The 19660-nt window shown below is 41.3% G+C and overlaps 1 protein-coding gene across 1 annotated transcript in view; it reads left to right on the top strand.

The window, feature by feature from the left end:
- Positions 1-9014: 9014 nt before the first annotated feature.
- The window catches only part of LOC117517841 (beta-galactosidase-1-like protein 2), a 45900-nt gene continuing 35254 nt past the window's right edge, over positions 9015-19660 (top strand). The window contains 4 exon segments of the mRNA XM_034178975.1: positions 9015-9130; positions 11944-12147; positions 12222-12290; positions 12681-12776. Of these exon segments, the coding sequence (XP_034034866.1) occupies positions 9039-9130; positions 11944-12147; positions 12222-12290; positions 12681-12776 (461 nt within the window). The 5' untranslated portion in view covers positions 9015-9038.

Genomic DNA, 19660 nt, shown 5'->3' with positions numbered 1-19660 from the left:
TTATTCTTCTATCCATTTTGATGGTTGTTTTCTGTTTTCTTCCACACGTCTTTTTTTTTTTGTCCATTTTAAAGCATTGGAGATCATTGTAGATGAACAGCCTATAATTTTTTGCACCTGCATATAAGCTTTCCCCTCTCCAATCAACTTTTTAATCAAACTACGCTGTTCTTCTGAACAATGTCTTGAACGTCCCATTTTCCTCAGGCTTTCAAAGAGAAAAGCATGTTCAGCAGATCAAGTCCTTGGATCTAATTTATCTGTGCAGCTTCAGAACATTTCAAAACAGATTGTAGGATAATGGATCATTTGCTTTGCTGAATGGAACATTCCATCTTTCAACTCATGTAATTCTTACCATTGCAGGAACGCAATGGTAAGAATAATTCATTTGTTTTTGGTGACATCCAAATAAATCAGTGCTATAGATGGCTTCCTCTTATTGACACATTTTTACAAAAAGGGGAGCTGTTACAACCCCAAATTCCAAAGAAGTTGGGACATTGTGTAAAATGTAAATAAAAACAATACGTTTTGCAAATCCTCTTCAACCTATATTCAACTGTATACAAGATATTTAATGTTCAAACTGATAAATGTTGTTTTTGTGCAAGTATTTGCTCATTTTGAAATGGATGCAACACGTTGAAGAGGATTTTCAAATCGTATTTTTTTTATTTACATTTCACATAACGTCCCAACTTCATTGGAATTGGGGTTGTAAATGGAGCAAAATGTATGAAACCAAAATGCACAAAAAAAAAACAAAACATAAATTATAGAATGGACAAGTGAAAAGGTTCTACACTCAACAAAAATATAAACGCAACACTTTTGGTTTTGCTCCCATTTTGTATGAGATGAACTCAAAGATCTAAAACTTTTTCCACATACACAATATCACCATTTCCCTCAAATATTGTTCACAAACCAGTCTAAATCTGTGATAGTGAGCACTTCTCCTTTGCTGAGATAATCCATCCCACCTCACAGGTGTGCCATATCAAGATGCTGATTAGACACCACGATTAGTGCACAGGTGTGCCTTAGACTGCCCACAATAAAAGGCCACTCTGAAAGGTGCAGTTTTGTTTTATTGGGGGGGGATACCAGTCAGTATCTGGTGTGACCACCATTTGCCTCATGCAGTGCAACACATCTCCTTCGCATAGAGTTGATCAGGTTGTCAATTGTGGCCTGTGGAATGTTGGTCCACTCCTCTTCAATGGCTGTGCGAAGTTGCTGGATATTGGCAGGAACTGGTACACGCTGTCGTATACGCCGGTCCAGAGCATCCCAAACATGCTCAATGGGTGACATGTCCGGTGAGTATGCCGGCCATGCAAGAACTGGGACATTTTCAGCTTCCAAGAATTGTGTACAGATCCTTGCAACATGGGGCCGTGCATTATCCTGCTGCAACATGAGGTGATGTTCTTGGATGTATGGCACAACAATGGGCCTCAGGATCTCGTCACGGTATCTCTGTGCATTCAAAATGCCATCAATAAAATGCACCTGTGTTCTTCGTCCATAACAGACGCCTGCCCATACCATAACCCCACCGCCACCATGGGCCACTCGATCCACAACATTGACATTAGAAAACCGCTCACCCACACGACGCCACACACACTGTCTGCCATCTGCCCTGGAAAGTGTGAACTGGGATTCATCCATGAAGAAAACACCTCTCCAACGTGCCAAACGCCAGCGAATGTGAGCATTTGCCCACTCAAGTCGGTTACGACGACGAACTAGAGTCAGGTCGAGACCCCGATGAGGACGACGAGCATGCAGATGAGCTTCCCTGAGACGGTTTCTGACAGTTTGTGCAGAAATTCTTTGGTTATGCAAACCGATTGTTTCAGCAGCTGTCCGAGTGGCTGGTCTCAGATGATCTTGGAGGTGAACATGCTGGATGTGGAGGTCCTGGGCTGGTGTGGTTACACGTGGTCTGCGGTTGTGAGGCTGGTTGGATGTACTGCCAAATTCTCTGAAACGCCTTTGGAGACGGCTTATGGTAGAAAAATGAACAATCAATACATGAGCAACAGCTCTGGTTGACATTCCTGCTGTCAGCATGCCAATTGCACGCTCCCTCAAATCTTGCGACATCTGTGGCATTGTGCTGTGTGATAAAACTGCACCTTTCAGAGTGGCCTTTTATTGTGGGCAGTCTAAGGCACACCTGTGCACTAATCATGGTGTCTAATCAGCATCTTGATATGGCACACCTGTGAGGTGGGATGGATTATCTCAGCAAAGGAGAAGTGCTCACTATCACAGATTTAGACTGGTTTGTGAACAATATTTGAGGGAAATGGTGATATTGTGTATGTGGAAAAAGTTTTAGATCTTTGAGTTCATCTCATACAAAATGGGAGCAAAACCAAAAGTGCTGTGTTTATATTTTTGTTGAGTGTATTTATTTATTTTCCAGATCCATAAATATTTGGACAGTGACATTATTGTAATTGAGCCTATATACAACACCACAGTAAGTTGAAACAAAACAATGTGCTTGTGGATTGGATGTGTAGCTTCCATTCACTGGGTTAACAAAAACAACGTGATAACTGTTTAAGAATTCCACATATTTGTATGCACAGTGCCTCTATTTGAGAGCCCATTAGTAATTCAGACTCGATTAGTAGTTGGGCTAACTAACTATCACTTACAATCAGTTTTCTTTAGATAAGTTCAGGGATGGATACATGTACTTTTCCAAGTCAATGAATATGTCTTGGAGTTGATTTATTTAAATCATTATGAAAGAAACATGGTATGGTACTTTAGTAAATATCTCTAGAGTACATAGTTCAAGTGGCTGTGTAAGGAAACTAGAAAGAGAAACCAGACACCAGTAGTCAGAATCCTCAAATGTATGTGCATCTCGGAATTCCTGTACTATAAACAAAATTTAAGCCTAATACAGCTTGTTTTAGTTTGGTTTTAGTCCATAATTGGACTCCTGTTTGCTCTGCATCACCCACTGGGCCAATTGTGGAAACCACACCCACATGGTATGTACAAGAGATATAAAGATTTGGCTACTTGTACTGAAAAGAGGGGGCGTGACTAAATGCAGCTCCTTTCTGTTTCAAAAAACATACACAGAAATGTCAGTTCTTTGTCAGCTTAAAGTGTTCCCACTTAATAGTCCAGTCATATTGAGACTTGAAGAACCACTAATTGACCCCCCAAAAGAAAAAGTTTTATGTGGGATCTTCCTCTAATATATCCCAGGTATAACATATTAAAAATGGAGAACAATAGAAGGTTTGGAAGGGCCCAAATATGCTAATGTATGTTAATTCGGTAAGAACATAAAAGGAACCAGTCAAACAACTGGAAATCTTGTATCTGTCATCAAAAGGAGGACTGAAATGTTATCCTGATTCACTTGTAGTGTTCTTATAAATGCTAGAAACTGAAATTGGTGCCCATTTTGATAATTAGCTAATTTATGTAATCACAATTAAGATAAGTAAGTATCGCCATTATTGAAAAGAAACCATATTTTACCATAACGCTGAGAACGTCAAACAAATACGTATGAGATAAGTGTCAAATTCAGTAGGTGTTCAAATAACACATGGAAGAATCCTAAAGAGGTTGTAATTACGCAAACATGGCTTAAACAAAACGTATATTTTTCTTGATCCAGTATGCCTTTTGTGTGTTTTGGATGTGCATGTCTTCTCTGCATCAGTTAAACAAAAAGTACGCCTTGTAAAGCTGGGTATCATCTGCGTAACAATGAAAATTTAAGCAATGCTGTCTAATAATACTGCCTAAGGGAAACATGTATAAAGTGAATAAAATTGGTCCTAGCACAGAACCTTGTGGAACTCCATAATTAACCTTAGTCTGTGAAGAAGATTCCCCATTTTCATGAACAAATTGTAATCTATTAGATAAATATGATTCAAACCACCGCAGCGCAGTGCCTTTAATACCTATGGCATGCTCTAATCTCTGTAATAAAATTTTATGGTCAACAGTATCAAAAGCAGCACTGAGGTCTAACAGAACAAGCACAGAGATGAGTCCACTGTCTGAGGCCATAAGAAGATCATTTGTAACCTTCACTAATGCTGTGTCTGTACTATGATGAATTCTAAAACCTGACTGAAACTCTTCAAATAGACCATTCCTGTGCAGATGATCAGTTAGCTGTTTTACAACTACCCTTTCAAGAATTTTTGAGAGAAAAGGAAGGTTGGAGATTGGCCTATAATTAGCTAAGATAGCTGGGTCAAGTGATGGCTTTTTAAGTAATGGTTTAATTACTGCCACCTTAAAAGCCTGTGGTACATAGCCAACTAATAAAGATAGATTTATCATATTTAAGATCGAAGCATTAATTAATGGTAGGGCTTCCTTGAGCAGCCTGGTAGGAATCGGGTCTAATAGACATGTTGATGGTTTGGAGGAAGTAACTAATGAAAATAACTCAGACAGAACAATCGGAGAGAAAGAGTCTAACCAAATACCGGCATCACTGAAAGCAGCCAAAGATAACGATATGTCTTTGGGATGGTTATGAGTAATTTTTTCTCTAATAGTTAAAGTTTTATTAGCAAAGAAAGTCATGAAGTCATTTGTATAATAAAAATGTTATTGTGCTGTTTTGCACCTGTCTTAAAGTAACCCTGAGAATGTATTTGTTATTTAATTTTGTTTTAGCACTCTGGGGTCAGTCTGAACTGGGAGCGAAGAGCTGGATGTACTTGTTATTATTACACTGATAGCACGACTTTGTTTTCGTAGCCACTAACGACTGGGAGTGAAGCATGCTGGGATCATTCTGAACTGGGAGTGAAGAACTGCTTTTATTATATCTTTGAAATAACTTTCAGATGCCTGTTGATTAAAGAAATTATGTGCGCCAGGGAGGTTGAGTTGGCCACTCACCCTCCCTTCGCGGACACACTAGAAAAGAGGGAGTAGAACCATGCTTCAACAGAGTCTGCTGCGGGTTAACGTACGAACGCCCAGCCGGTTGACAGGCGCACTCTGCTGAAGGTGTTGGCTCTCCACCTTAAAGGCGTCACGGTAAGAGAAAAATGCGCTGCAACCACTTGTGTTTGATGTAACTGCTTTTGTGGGGAATAAATATACGCCTTTTTATTCTAGCAAAATGCAGTCTGTGTGATCATTTCTGTGTGCCGATCTGACCGAACCTTGTGTTTCAAAACATCATTACTAGTTAAAGTTAAAGGAATACTCGGCTCAATAGAGCTCTGACTCTTTGTCAGCCTGGCTACAGTGCTGAAAAGAAACCTGGGGTTGTTCTTATTTTCTTCAATTAGTGATGAGTAGTAAGATGTCCTAGCTTTACGGAGGGCTTTTTTATAGAGCAACAGACTCTTTTTCCAGGCTAAGTGAAGATCTTCTAAATTAGTGAGACGCCATTTCCTCTTCAACCTACGGGTTATCTGCTTTAAGCTGCGAGTTTGTGAGTTATACCACGGAGTCAGGCACTTCTGATCCAAAGTTGTCCTCAATGACGATATAAAACTATTGACGAGATAATCTATCTCACTTACAGAGTTTAGGTAGCTACTCTGCCCTGTGTTGGTATATGGCATTGGAGAACATAAAGAAGGAATCATATCCTTAAACCTAGTTACAACGCTTTCTGAAAGACTTCTAGTGTAATGAAACTTATTCCCCACTGCTGGGTAGTCCATCAGAGTAAATGTAAATGTTATTAAGAAATGATCAGACAGAAGGGAGTTTTCAGGGAATACTGTTAAGTCTTCAATTTCCATACCATAAGTCAGAACAAGATCTAAGGTATGATTAAAGTGGTGGGTGGACTCATTTACATTTTGAGCAAAGCCAATCGAGTCCAGCAATAGACTAAATGCAGTGTTGAGGCTGTCATTCTCAGCATCTGTGTGGATGTTAAAATCGCCCACTATAATTATCTTATCTGAGCTAAGCACTAAGTCAAACAAAAGCTCAGAAAATTCACAGAGAAACTCACAGTAACGACCAGGTGGATGATAGATAACAACAAATAAAACTGGTTTTTGGGACTTCCAATTTGGATGGACAAGACTAAGAGTCAAGCTTTCAAATGAATTAAAGCTCTGTCTGGGTTTTTGATTAATTAATAAGCTGGAGTGGAAGATTGCTGCTAATCCTCCCCCTCGGCCCGTGCTACGAGCGTTCTGGCAGTTAGTGTGACTCGGGGGTGTTGACTCATTTAAACTAACATATTCATCCTGCTGTAACCAGGTTTCTGTAAGGCCGAATAAATCAATATGTTGATCAATTATTATATCATTTACTAACAGGGACTTAGAAGAGAGAGATCTAATGTTTAATAGACCACATTTAACTGTTTTAGTCTGTGGTGCAGTTGAAGGTGCTATATTATTTTTTCTTTTTGAATTTTTATGCTTAAATAGATTTTTACTAGTTATTGGTGGTCTGGGAGCAGGCACCGTCTCTACGGGGATGGGGTAATGAGGGGATGGCAGGGGGAGAGAAGCTGCAGAGAGGTGTGTAAGACTACAACTCTGCTTCCTGGTCCCAACCCTGGATAGTCACAGTTTGGAGGATTTAAGAAAATTGGCCAGATTTCTAGAAATGAGAGCTGCTCCATCCAAAGTGGGATGGATGCCGTCTCTCCTAACAAGACCAGGTTTTCTCCAGAAGCGTTGCCAATTATCTATGAAGCCCACCTCATTTTTTGGACACCACTCAGATGAATTTCAGACAAGATGGTCCAAACATGGCCAGACGGTGCTACTCAGCTGCTGCCGGACTGCTTTAACAGCACTGACTGGGACATCTTTGAAGATGGGGACCTGGATGTGTTTACAGACACTGTACTGTGTTACATTAAGAACTGTGTAGATACGGTCACAGTGGAGAAACATATCTGGGTCGACACCCCAATCAGAAACTGAGGGAGATTGACAGTCATCTTGTGTTTCTTCCACTTTCTAATAAATAATAACAGTTGTCTTCTGCCAAGCTGCTTGCCTGTTGTCCTGTTGTCCATCCCAGCCTTGTGCAGGTCTACAGTTTTGTCCCTGGTGTCCTTAGACAGCTCTTTGGTCTTCGCTATGGTGGACAGGTTGGAGTGTGATTGATTGAGTGTGTGAACAGGTGTCTTTTATACAGATAAGTTCAAACAGGTGCAATTCATACAGGTAAAGAGTGCAGAATAAGAGGGCTTCTTAAAGAAAAAATAACAGGTCTGTGTGAGCCAGAATTCTTACTGATGGTTAGGGGGTCAAATACTTATTTCATGCAATGAAATGCAAATTAATTATTTAAAAATCATACAATGTGATTTTCTGGATTTTCTTTTTTTTACAGACACTGTACTGTGTTACATTAAGAACTGTGTAGATACGGTCACAGTGGAGAAACATATCTGGGTCGATAACCCAATCAGAAATCAGGGAGGTGAAGCAGCTGCTGGGGGAGAGAAACTCCACCTTCAAAGCTGGTGAAAGGACTCTTTACAGCACAGCCCACGCCAACCTAAAGAGAGAGTAATTTCACGGTGGGTGAGCACGAGGTGAGGCGCAGGCTGAGGGGTGTTAACCCACGTAAAGCAACTTGTTGAGTTCAAAACAAGTTTTGGATGTTGAACTCAACTTGTAAAGTTGAATTCAAAACTTGTAAGAACTCTTTATGTTAAAGAGAGGTAGCAAGTGGACATAACTAAACACAGCTACAATGTTTAAGAGTGTACACCTCTGACTGCACCCCTATTCACACCAACAACACCTTCATTAAGTATACGGATGAACCACAGTGGTGGGCTGTATCACTGGAGGAGATGAATACTGGGATGAGGTGGAACAGTGGACAGTGTGCTGTAGAGGAAATAACCTGCTCCTGAACACATCCAAAACCAAGCAGCTAATCATAAACTTTAGGAGAAACAAAACGGACATTCAGCCCATTATCACTGGGGGAACCTGTGTGGAAAGGGTCAAAGACTTCTGTTTCCTGGGAGTCCACATAGATGAGAAACTGGCCTGGGACAAGAACATCACACACTTGGTAAAGAAGGAACAGCAAAGACTCCACTTTCTGGGAATCCTCAGGAAAAATAACATAAACCAGAGCTTGCTCTACCATGGAGAGCATCCTCACACACTGCCTCTGTACGTGGTTTGCCAGCTGCACGGGGGCAAACAGGACAGAGCTCCAGAGGGTTACCAAAAGGGCAGAGAAGATCATAGGGTGCCCTCTACCCACACTGAGGGACTTTCATGGCTCTGACTGTATCAGGAGAGCCAACACCATCCTTAAGGACTCATCCCACCCTGGACACTCTCTGTTTGAGCTGCAGCCATCAGGCAGATGGTACAGGGCCATTAAAGCAAGAACAAATAGACTGAAAAACAGTTTCTACCCAAATGCTATTAGAGCTTTGAATGCCACTGGAACCAAATATCCAGGTCACATGCCACACTTGAAACGAGGGTAATATTTGTTTTTGTGCAGTGTCCACAATTTTGTACATACTTTTCTCTTTTTTTATATATATATATGAAATCTCTTTTGTGCTACGACATTCTAACAATTAGTTTTTTCTTTTTTAATTTGCACTCTGGACATACCTTTTTCATTCACTTAAATTTTATGTTTATTTTTCTTTTCGTCTCCAGACCGTTGAAGTCTGCGCGTGGTTTATTCAGGTTTACATTTGCACTGACAGTTTTGCACCTTACCTTGCATTGTATTTTGTTACAATGACAAATAAAGTATCTGTATCTGTAATAAGCTCTCATTTAGGGTCAGGTTCATATTTCGGTAAATCCACTTTGATATTTGGATAGTAGCAGCACGTTAGTCCCTCCCCCTGCCATGCACACACAAATCCTGTTAGCAAGGTGTGTTTAATTTCCATGGCACTGTCCTTGCAGAGACACACCCACAAGGCGGGGCTTTATTTGTGTATGCATCGTGCACACGCCTGTGTTCAGATGCTGTAGTAAACTTTACCAGTCTGCTGCTGCTCCCTGTGTTGTGGGAAGGGACATCACACTCCGTCGATGGTTGTCATGAGGATAAGAAATGTGCACAGAAGGAAATGTGCTCTTATTTGTCTGCTCATCGCCGCCTTCATCATCTACAGATATCTAGGGTAAGATGAGTCCTAACAGTTGGTCAAATGTATATCAGCTCTACTTTGTGACCCATCAAAGTGCCTCGCTGCTGATTTACTTCTATAAAATTGTCATAGTAATGCTGTATGTTGCTTTTTGGGCACAGTGTGATATTATAAATCTCTATGATGATGCCTTAGTGTACGAACTAAACAGAGGACTCTGTTTAGTTCGTACACTAAGGCATCAGTTTCAGCAAATAAACTCAATAATTGCTGTCACTGTCTAAGCTGAAGCTGAAGAGGACACATTGATGAGAAGCAAAAGGTGTTGAGGACCAACAACAAGTCAAGTTGTTGTAAACTTGTACGGGGCATCCGGAAAGTATTCACAGCGCTTCACTCTTTCCACATTTTGTTATGTTACAGCCTTATTCCAAAATGGAATAAATTCTTTTTTATCCTCAAAATTTTACTCACAACACCCCATAATGACAACATGAAAAAAAAGCTCTGTTTTTTGGAAATTTTTGCAAAATTAATACAATTTTAAAAACCTTAGAAATCACATTCACACTCTTTGCTCAATACTTTGTTGATGCACCTTTGGCAGCAACTACAGCCTCAGGTGTCTTGATGCCACAAGCTTTGTGCACCTATATTTGGGCAGTTTTGTCCATTCCTCTTTGCAGCACCTCTCAAGCTCCATCGGGTAGGATGAGGAGCATCAGTGCACAGCCATTTTCAGATCTCTCCAGAGATGTTCAATCAGATTCAGGTCTGGGCTCTGGCTGGACCACTCAAGGACATTCACAGAGTTGTCCTGAAGCTACTCCTTTGATATCTTGGCAGTGTGTTTAGGGACATTGTCCTGCTGAAAGATGAACTGTTCAGTCTGAGGTCAAGAGCGCTCTGGAGCAGGTTTTCATCCAGGATGTCTCTGTACATTGCTGCATTCATCTTTCCCTCAATTCTGACTAGTTTTCCAGTTCCTGCTGTTGAAAAACATCCCCACAGCATGATGCTGCCACCACCATACTTCACTGTAGGGATGGTACCTGGTTTTCTCCAAACATGATGCCTGGCATTCACACCAAAGTTCAATCTTTGTCTCATCAGACCACAGAATTTTGTTTCTCATGGTCTGAGAGTCCTTTAGGTGCCTTCTGGCAAACTCCAGGCGGGCTGCCATGCGCCTTTTGCTAAGGAGTGGCTTCTGTCTGGACAGAACTGATTGGTGGTTTGCTGCAGAGATGGTTGTCCTTTTGGAAGGCTCTCCTCTTTCCACAGAGTAATGCTGGAGCTCTGACAAAGTGACCATTGGGTTCTTGGTCACCTCCCTGACTAAGGCCCTTCTCTCCTGATCGCTCAGTTTAGACGCGCATCCAGCTCTAGGAAGAGTCCTGGTGGATCCGGACGTCTTCCATTTATGAATGATGGAGACCACTGTGCTCATTGGGACCTTCAAAGCAGCAGAAATTTTTCTGTACTCATCCCCAGATTTATGCCTCCAGACAATCCCGTCTCTGAGGTCTACAGACAATTCCTTTGACTTCATGCTTGGTTTGTGCTCTGACATATGTAACGGAGGCCAACAGGTGTCATTGTGCAGATGTAGTTAGTAAACCTCACTCCCAACAGCTCAAAAGGATTCTCTGGTCACAAGGCCAGAGCCCTGAGTTTTAGCCTTCTGGTTAGAGAGTCCGACTCCCATGCCGGAGATCATGAGTTCGAGTCCCGAGGGGAGTGAATGGGCGGAGTCATAACAACACAATGCAGAGTGCAGCCGCTACACATACACTGTCAAGTGTAGGACCTTTTATGTAGACAAGTGTGTGTCTTTCCAAATCATGCCCAATCAACTGAATTTACCGCAGGTGGACTCCAATTAAACTGCAGAAACATATCAAGGATGATCAGTGGATACAGGATGCACCTGAGCTCAATTTTGAGCTTCATCAATCCTTAGGTGCATGTCATTTCTTAGTTTTTTTATTAATCGGCTGTAGCCTTCCATCTCTCCACGACCTGCACGTCTCCAGGACTCTGGGCCGAGCAGGTCGGATCACAGGTGACCCTTCTCACCCTGCTCATGGTCTATTCAAACCACTCCCAATGGGCAGGAGGCTACGGTCCATCCGGACCAGAACCTCCCGCCATAAGAACAGTTTCTTCCCCTCTGCCGTTAGACTCATGAACACCTCATAACTCAGTCACCTTAAGCTTAACTCTGTCACTTTATCATTTTATCACGGGTCACTTTAGACAATGTACTTTGGTTTTTAATTGCACTCCTCCCACTGCACTGTTTTTTCTGTTTTTCTGTTGCACACAGCCTTTCATATTTCTTTTTTTTTATCTTATATTTTATCTTATTTTGACACATATGTTATATTTTATCCTAGCATTTTATCTCTTCTTAATGTTGCACCATTGTACCAAAGCAAATTCCTAGTCTGTGAATCCTGTTCACTGGCAATGGCAATAAACTTCTTCTGATTCTAAAAAAAAAAAAAAAAAAAAAAAAACAACAACAACAAAAAAACCTTTGTCACATTGTCATTATGGGGTATTGTGTGTAGAATTGTGAGAAAAAAAGAATTTTATTCATTTCGGAATAAGGCTGTAACATAACAAAATGTGGAAAAGGTTAAGTACTGTGGATATTTTCCAGATGCACCGTAGATATTGCCAACCTGGGTGCTAAGTCATTCATTGAAAGTTTATTTTGCCTCTAAACTCAAATGTGTTCCAGCTGGTTTGTGACAACGTGTCTGCAAATGCCTCTCAGGCATGCGGTCATGTGGTCTTCTTGAACACTATCGCCTGTGTACTGTGTTTTGTCAATGCAGCACAATTTCTTCTTCCAGCACAGCAACAGCAAGACGTAGAATGAGCAGGAAGGTGGGCCTGAGTGCCAACTCGTCTGAGTTTACCCTGGAGGGAGAACCTTTCCGCATCATTGGGGGGTCGATCCACTATTTCCGTGTCCCCAGGGCCTACTGGAGGGACCGCCTGATGAAAATGAAGGCGTGTGGAATCAACACACTCACCACGTAGGCAAACATCCACTGATGTGTCCTGTAAGTCTGGTTATGGGCTGAATGATGAGCATCGTGCATCGTTGCAGGTATGTGGCGTGGAGTTTGCACCAGCCTGAGAGAGGGATTTTCAACTTCAACACACAGCTGGATTTAGAGTAAGGAACGGGGTGAAAGACTGATCTGCAGGTATCGCGTGTGAGAGTGCAGCCCGTGCCCTCCTTAAAAGTATGTAGCAATATTAAACCAAAATGAGAGTTTTCACCATCCGAGCTTGGAGGCACGCTGGGAATCATCGCCTAAGCTCCGATGCTCCGGGGAGCAGGTGAAGGTGCAGCATCCCACCTGACGACGGCAACATTTCCACGACGACAACTGCTTAAACATTTAACAACCCCGCGGCGCTCTGAAGCTAAAGCTGTTGTTGCCAAGCACATTTCATGCTTCTCAATCAACAAGAAATGATGGTTCATTTGCACATTAAACTTTTTGGATTTTCTTTTTTTTTTTCTGCCTGAAAAGGTTTGTATCCACTCTTTGGGTTGCAGGACCTACATCACCCTGGCTGCTGAATTGGGATTATGGGTAATTCTACGTCCAGGGCCTTACATTTCCTCCGAGATGGATTTGGGAGGTTTGCCGAGGTAGGTTATAATGTTGCTACTCTGTAAAATAAAAACAATCATTCAAAGTTTTTCAAATCACAAAATAATGTTTGTCTTGCAGGAACAAGTTGTTGTTGTGTGCGTCTCACCACACCCCACCCACCCCCTTTTTATGGACCAAAAAAATTAAAATACCTGCCGAATGCTGTTTCTGAACTCTCTATCCAGCAACAAGTGCCTCAGATAGATACATTTATACCAGACCATGATTAGATTAGATTAGACAGAAGTTTATTAATCCATTGGGAAGACTCCCTCAGGGAAACTTGAGGTTCCAGCAGCATTGTATAGCAGCACACAGTGTAAGAAGCGCACAGAGTATCAAAAGTGAAAGTAATAAAGAAAAACAGTATGCAATATAAATACACAATACCAGACATACTGATCAATACTGGTTTTCGGACTACTACTGTTCCTCTCTTTCCCGTCCTCTGTCTTCCTGTTACTCCTCCTCCCCCTGAGTGAGGAGTTGTATAGTCTGATGGCCTGAGGGACAAAGGAGATTCAGCAAGTTGTAGCAAAGGTGTTCACTTTTTTAACCACATACCTTTTAAATATTCTCTGTTTCTTGTCATCATGTGGCCTCCCTCCACTGGCTGCCTGTGCATTTTAGAATTCATTTTAAGATTCTTTTATTTGTTTTTAAATCTTTAAATGGCCTTACCCCGCCCTACCTCTCTAAGCTGCTTCATTGTTACGCCCCTGCTCGCCACCTCCGGTCAGCTGATCAGCTCCTCCTGGAGGTGCTGAGGTGCAAGCGTATGCTCAGAGGGGACCGAGCTTTTTCTGTTGTGGCTCCAAAGATGTGGAACGAGTTACCGCTCCACATCAGGCAGGCCTCTTCACTTTCTGTTTTTAAAACCAATCTTAAAACCCACTTTTATGTACTGGCTTTTAACCCAGAATGAGATTCTCGATCTGTTTTGGCTGTTTTAACTGTTTTTATTTGTTTTTTGTTTTTATTTGTTCTTTGTGGTTTGTTACCTTTGTATGTCTCTTCGTGTACAGCACTTTGTTTCAGCTGCAGCTGATTTTAAAGTGCTTTATAAATAAAGCTGAGTAGAGTTGAGAATCATAACGTCAGAGCGTCACATTCAACATTGTACAGTACAATTTCAAATTAGTAAAAAATAGGTTTAAAAAGTTTCTTTTCTCTGGTGTATTTTGTGGTAAAATACTCATATGCACCAAAATGCAGGAAATGGCACCTAAAATTCAAAACTTTGTACTCATTTGAAAATCCCCCAACCCTTACAAAATCCTGGGTCCATATAAATCGGATAAACGTCTGTGATCTGCTTGATACAATTGTAAAGTGTCTGGAGATTACTGGATAATCTGTCAAATACTCACTGATGATTATGCTGCTGCTAGTTTCTCTCCCAACAGTTGATGTTGGGAAACGTGTGTGTGTCACCACATACTTTAACATGCCCTCAGTTGAAGCCTAGGTCACCTCAGTGCGCTAAATGACCACGGTTTGACCTATTTGTGCACTCTCAAAACCTGGAAATCCTGAAGAGTCAGTTTCTTTATTTGACTTTGAGAAATTGAGATACTGGAGACACTCATTCAGAGATGTGCGGTAAACTGTCAGGGTAGCTGTTTGCAACAATTTGACTTTTTTATGTTCGTATTCACGATGGGAAGAGTTGCTTGCTACTACTGTAGTATAAAAATGAATTATTTTTGATAACAGTGACAGTATTATGCTGCCATTCAATGAATGAGCAGATTACCCAGTTGCGATGAATCAGAGCCCCCCCCCCCCCAACACAAATTTGATATGTGCATAACATGCTTACTTTGCACAAGATATTGCACACATGCACGTAATTCTCTGTGGTACAAGATAATCGCTTTTTCTTATAAGACATCTTTTTTGTGAACACAAAATGGATTTTTCTGTTAAGATAATTATAGCATGCATGCAAGACAATACGTTGTTTGTGCAAAATTATGACTTTAGATGCACATGATCATAATGTGTTCATGCAAGATATTTAGTGTTTGCAAGCCCGTTATCCTACATGCTCCCTACATGCAAAACCAGTTCTTCTTGGAGAATAATTATCTTGTCTTTCCTGGATAATTATCACGGGTACACAAGATAATAGCTTACGTTCACCAGATAAATGTTTTGTGTGCATGAGAAGGTACCGTTTTCCAGCAGAGTAACTTAGGTTTTGAACACAATGTCATTCCTTGCTCAAGCAAGATAATTACATTACGAACAAAATACAATGGGTTGTATTTTGTTTGAAACGGGAAGAGTGGGCACATTTGGGGGGGGTGACCAACCAAACATTGCTTTGTATTCATGGTGAACTTTCAGTGCAAAATAGGACACAAAATGAGCCAAACCAATCACAATGTCACCAGTCACTGCCTTTAAGACACAAGTACACCATCTTATCAAATGTTGCTCTCGAGAGGTCGCACTCAGAAGTGCAACCTCTGTTTGTATCCAAAGATAGGTGGTGGTGTTATTACCTTGTGTGCTCTTGAGGCTATGAAGTAGGGTATTGTAATTGGTCCTGTGTATGTGTGTGTGTGTCTGTGAACAAGATACCAAAAAACACTGGGGTGATCGGGCTTTTTCAGTCATGGGGCCCAGACTCTGGAACAAACTGCCCCCTGACATGCGCACTATCACTGACTGGTGGTTGGCTCTCACTGCGGTATTGTATCACTTCCTGTTCCGGAGCACAGCGGTGTTTTTCTGTATCTGTTAGCTGTTTAATCTGCGCAGTTAGATTGATCTAGTTATCTAGATTACGATTTGTTTCCCAGTGTAATCTTTACGTGCCTTAACTAAAGCACTCCTTCTGCTGAATCACCTCTAAATTATTTACACATTATTCACTTTGCGTGTTTTTAGGAATCCGCTAGCTTAGCGTAGCTACTAGCTCTTAGCCGATTTAGCATGGCGGCTTCTCCTGTCTCTCCTGCACTTTTCTGCTCTGGGTGTGAAATGTTTAGTTATTCCTCGGCCTCCTTTAGCAGTAACGGTACTTGTAATAAGTGTAGCTTATTCGTAGCTTTGGAGGCCAGGCTGGGCGAATTGGAGACTCGGCTCCGCACCGTGGAAAATTCTACAGCTAGCCAGGCCCCTGTAGTCGGTGCGGACCAAGGTAGCTTAGCCGCCGTTAGTTACCCCCTGGCAGATCCCGAGCAGCCGGGAAAGCAGGCCGACTGGGTGACTGTGAGGAGGAAGTGTAGCCCTAAACAGAAGCCCCGTGTACACCGCCAACCCGTTCACATCTCTAACCGTTTTTCCCCACTCGACGACACACCCGCCGAGGATCAAACTCTGGTTATTGGCGACTCTGTTTTGAGAAATGTGAAGTTAGCGACACCAGCAACCATAGTCAATTGTCTTCCAGGGGCCAGAGCAGGCGACATTGAAAGAAATTTGAAACTGCTGGCTAAGGCTAAGCGTAAATTTGGTAACATTGTAATTCACGTCGGCAGTAATGGCACCCGGTTACGCCAATCGGAGGTCACTAAAATTAACATTAAATCGGTGTGTAACTTTGCAAAAACAATGTCGGACTCTGTAGTTTTCTCTGGGCCCCTCCCCAATCAGACCGGGAATGACATGTTTAGCCGCATGTTCTCCTTGAATTGCTGGCTGTCTGAGTGGTGTCCAAAAAATGAGGTGGGCTTCATAGATAATTGGCAAAGCTTCTGGGGAAAACCTGGTCTTGTTAGGAGAGACGGCATCCATCCCACTTTGGATGGAGCAGCTCTCATTTCTAGAAATCTGGCCAATTTTCTTAAATCCTCCAAACCGTGACTATCCAGGGTTGGGACCAGGAAGCAGAGTTGTAGTCTTACACACCTCTCTGCAGCTTCTCTCCCCCTGCCATCCCCTCATTACCCCATCCCCGTAGAGACGGTGCCTGCTCCCAGACCACCAATAACCAGCAAAAATCTATTTAAGCATAAAAATTCAAAAAGAAAACATAATATAGCACCTTCAACTGCACCACAGACTAAAACAGTTAAATGTGGTCTATTAAACATTAGGTCTCTCTCTTCTAAGTCCCTGTTGGTAAATGATATAATAATTGATCAACATATTGATTTATTCTGCCTTACAGAAACCTGGTTACAGCAGGATGAATATGTTAGTTTAAATGAGTCAACACCCCCGAGTCACACTAACTGTCAGAATGCTCGTAGCACGGGCCAGGGCGGAGGATTAGCAGCAATCTTCCATTCCAGCTTATTAATTAATCAAAAACCCAGACAGAGCTTAAATTCATTTGAAAGCTTGACTCTTAGTCTTGTCCATCCTAATTGGAAGTCCCAAAAACCAGTTTTATTTGTTATTATCTATCGTCCACCTGGTCGTTACTGTGAGTTTCTCTGTGAATTTTCAGACCTTTTGTCTGACTTAGTGCTTAGCTCAGATAAGATAATTATAGTGGGCGATTTTAACATCCACACAGATGCTGAGAATGACAGCCTCAACACTGCATTTAATCTATTATTAGACTCAATTGGCTTTGCTCAAAAAGTAAATGAGTCCACCCACCACTTTAATCATATCTTAGATCTTGTTCTGACTTACGGTATGGAAATAGAAGACTTAACAGTATTCCCTGAAAACTCCCTTCTGTCTGATCATTTCTTAATAACATTTACATTTACTCTGATGGACTACCCAGCAGTGGGGAATAAGTTTCATTACACTAGAAGTCTTTCAGAAAGCGCTGTAACTAGGTTTAAGGATATGATTCCTTCTTTATGTTCTCTAATGCCATATACCAACACAGTGCAGAGTAGCTACCTAAACTCTGTGAGTGAGATAGAGTATCTCGTCAGTAGTTTTACATCCTCATTGAAGACAACTTTGGATGCTGTAGCTCCTCTGAAAAAGAGAGCTTTAAATCAGAAGTGCCTGACTCCGTGGTATAACTCACAAACTCGTAGCTTAAAGCAGATAACCCATAAGTTGGAGAGGAAATGGCGTCTCACTAATTTAGAAGATCTTCACTTAGCCTGGAAAAAGAGTCTGTTGCTCTATAAAAAAGCCCTCCATAAAGCTAGGACATCTTTCTACTCATCACTAATTGAAGAAAATAAGAACAACCCCAGGTTTCTTTTCAGCACTGTAGCCAGGCTGACAAAGAGTCAGAGCTCTATTGAGCTGAGTATTCCATTAACTTTAACTAGTAATGACTTCATGACTTTCTTTGCTAACAAAATTTGAACTATTAGAGAAAAAATTACTCATAACCATCGTAAAGACGTATCGTTATCTTTGGCTGCTTTCAGTGATGCCGGTATTTGGTTAGACTCTTTCTCTCCGATTGTTCTGTCTGAGTTATTTTCATTAGTTACTTCATCCAAACCATCAACATGTTTATTAGACCCCATTCCTACCAGGCTGCTCAAGGAAGCCCTACCATTATTTAATGCTTCGATCTTAAATATGATCAATCTATCTTTGTTAGTTGGCTATGTACCACAGGCTTTTAAGGTGGCAGTAATTAAACCATTACTTAAAAAGCCATCACTTGACCCAGCTATCTTAGCTAATTATAGGCCAATCTCCAACCTTCCTTTTCTCTCAAAAATTCTTGAAAGGGTAGTTGTAAAACAGCTAACTGATCATCTGCAGAGGAATGGTCTATTTGAAGAGTTTCAGTCAGGTTTTAGAATTCATCATAGTACAGAAACAGCATTAGTGAAGGTTACAAATGATCTTCTTATGGCCTCGGATAGTGGACTCATCTCTGTGCTTGTTCTGTTAGACCTCAGTGCTGCTTTTGATACTGTTGACCATAAAATTTTATTACAGAGATTAGAGCATGCCATAGGTATTAAAGGCACTGCGTTGCGGTGGTTTGAATCATATTTGTCTAATAGATTACAATTTGTTCATGTAAATGGGGAATCTTCTTCACAGACTAAAGTTAATTATGGAGTTCCACAAGGTTCTGTGCTAGGACCAATTTTATTCACTTTATACATGCTTCCCTTAGGCAGTATTATTAGACGGTATTGCTTAAATTTTCATTGTTACGCAGATGATACCCAGCTTTATCTATCCATGAAGCCAGAGGACACACACCAATTAGCTAAACTGCAGGATTGTCTTACAGACATAAAGACATGGATGACCTCTAATTTCCTGCTTTTAAACTCAGATAAAACTGAAGTTATTGTACTTGGCCCCACAAATCTTAGAAACATGGTTTCTAACCAGATCCTTACTCTGGATGGCATTACCCTGAGCTCTAGTAATACTGTGAGAAATCTTGGAGTCATGTTTGATCAGGATATGTCATTCAAAGCGCATATTAAACAAATATGTAGGACTGCTTTTTTGCATTTACGCAATATCTCTAAAATCAGAAAGGTCTTGTCTCAGAGTGATGCTGAAAAACTAATTCATGCATTTATTTCCTCTAGGCTGGACTATTGTAATTCATTATTATCAGGTTGTCCTAAAAGTTCCCTAAAAAGCCTTCAGTTAATTCAAAATGCTGCAGCTAGAGTACTGACGGGGACTAGAAGGAGAGAGCATATCTCACCCATATTGGCCTCTCTTCATTGGCTTCCTGTTAATTCTAGAATAGAATTTAAAATTCTTCTTCTTACTTATAAGGTTTTGAATAATCAGGTCCCATCTTATCTTAGGGACCTCGTAGTACCATATCACCCCAATAGAGCGCTTCGCTCTCAGACTGCAGGCTTACTTGTAGTTCCTAGGGTTTGTAAGAGTAGAATGGGAGGCAGAGCCTTCAGCTTTCAGGCTCCTCTCCTGTGGAACCAGCTCCCAATTCAGATCAGGGAGACAGACACCCTCTCTACTTTTAAGATTAGGCTTAAAACTTTCCTTTTTGCTA

The sequence above is a fragment of the Thalassophryne amazonica genome, chromosome 9 (genome assembly GCF_902500255.1).
Source record: "Thalassophryne amazonica chromosome 9, fThaAma1.1, whole genome shotgun sequence".
NCBI lineage: Eukaryota > Metazoa > Chordata > Actinopteri > Batrachoidiformes > Batrachoididae > Thalassophryne > Thalassophryne amazonica.
This window is presented reverse-complemented; position numbering and strand designations above follow the sequence as displayed.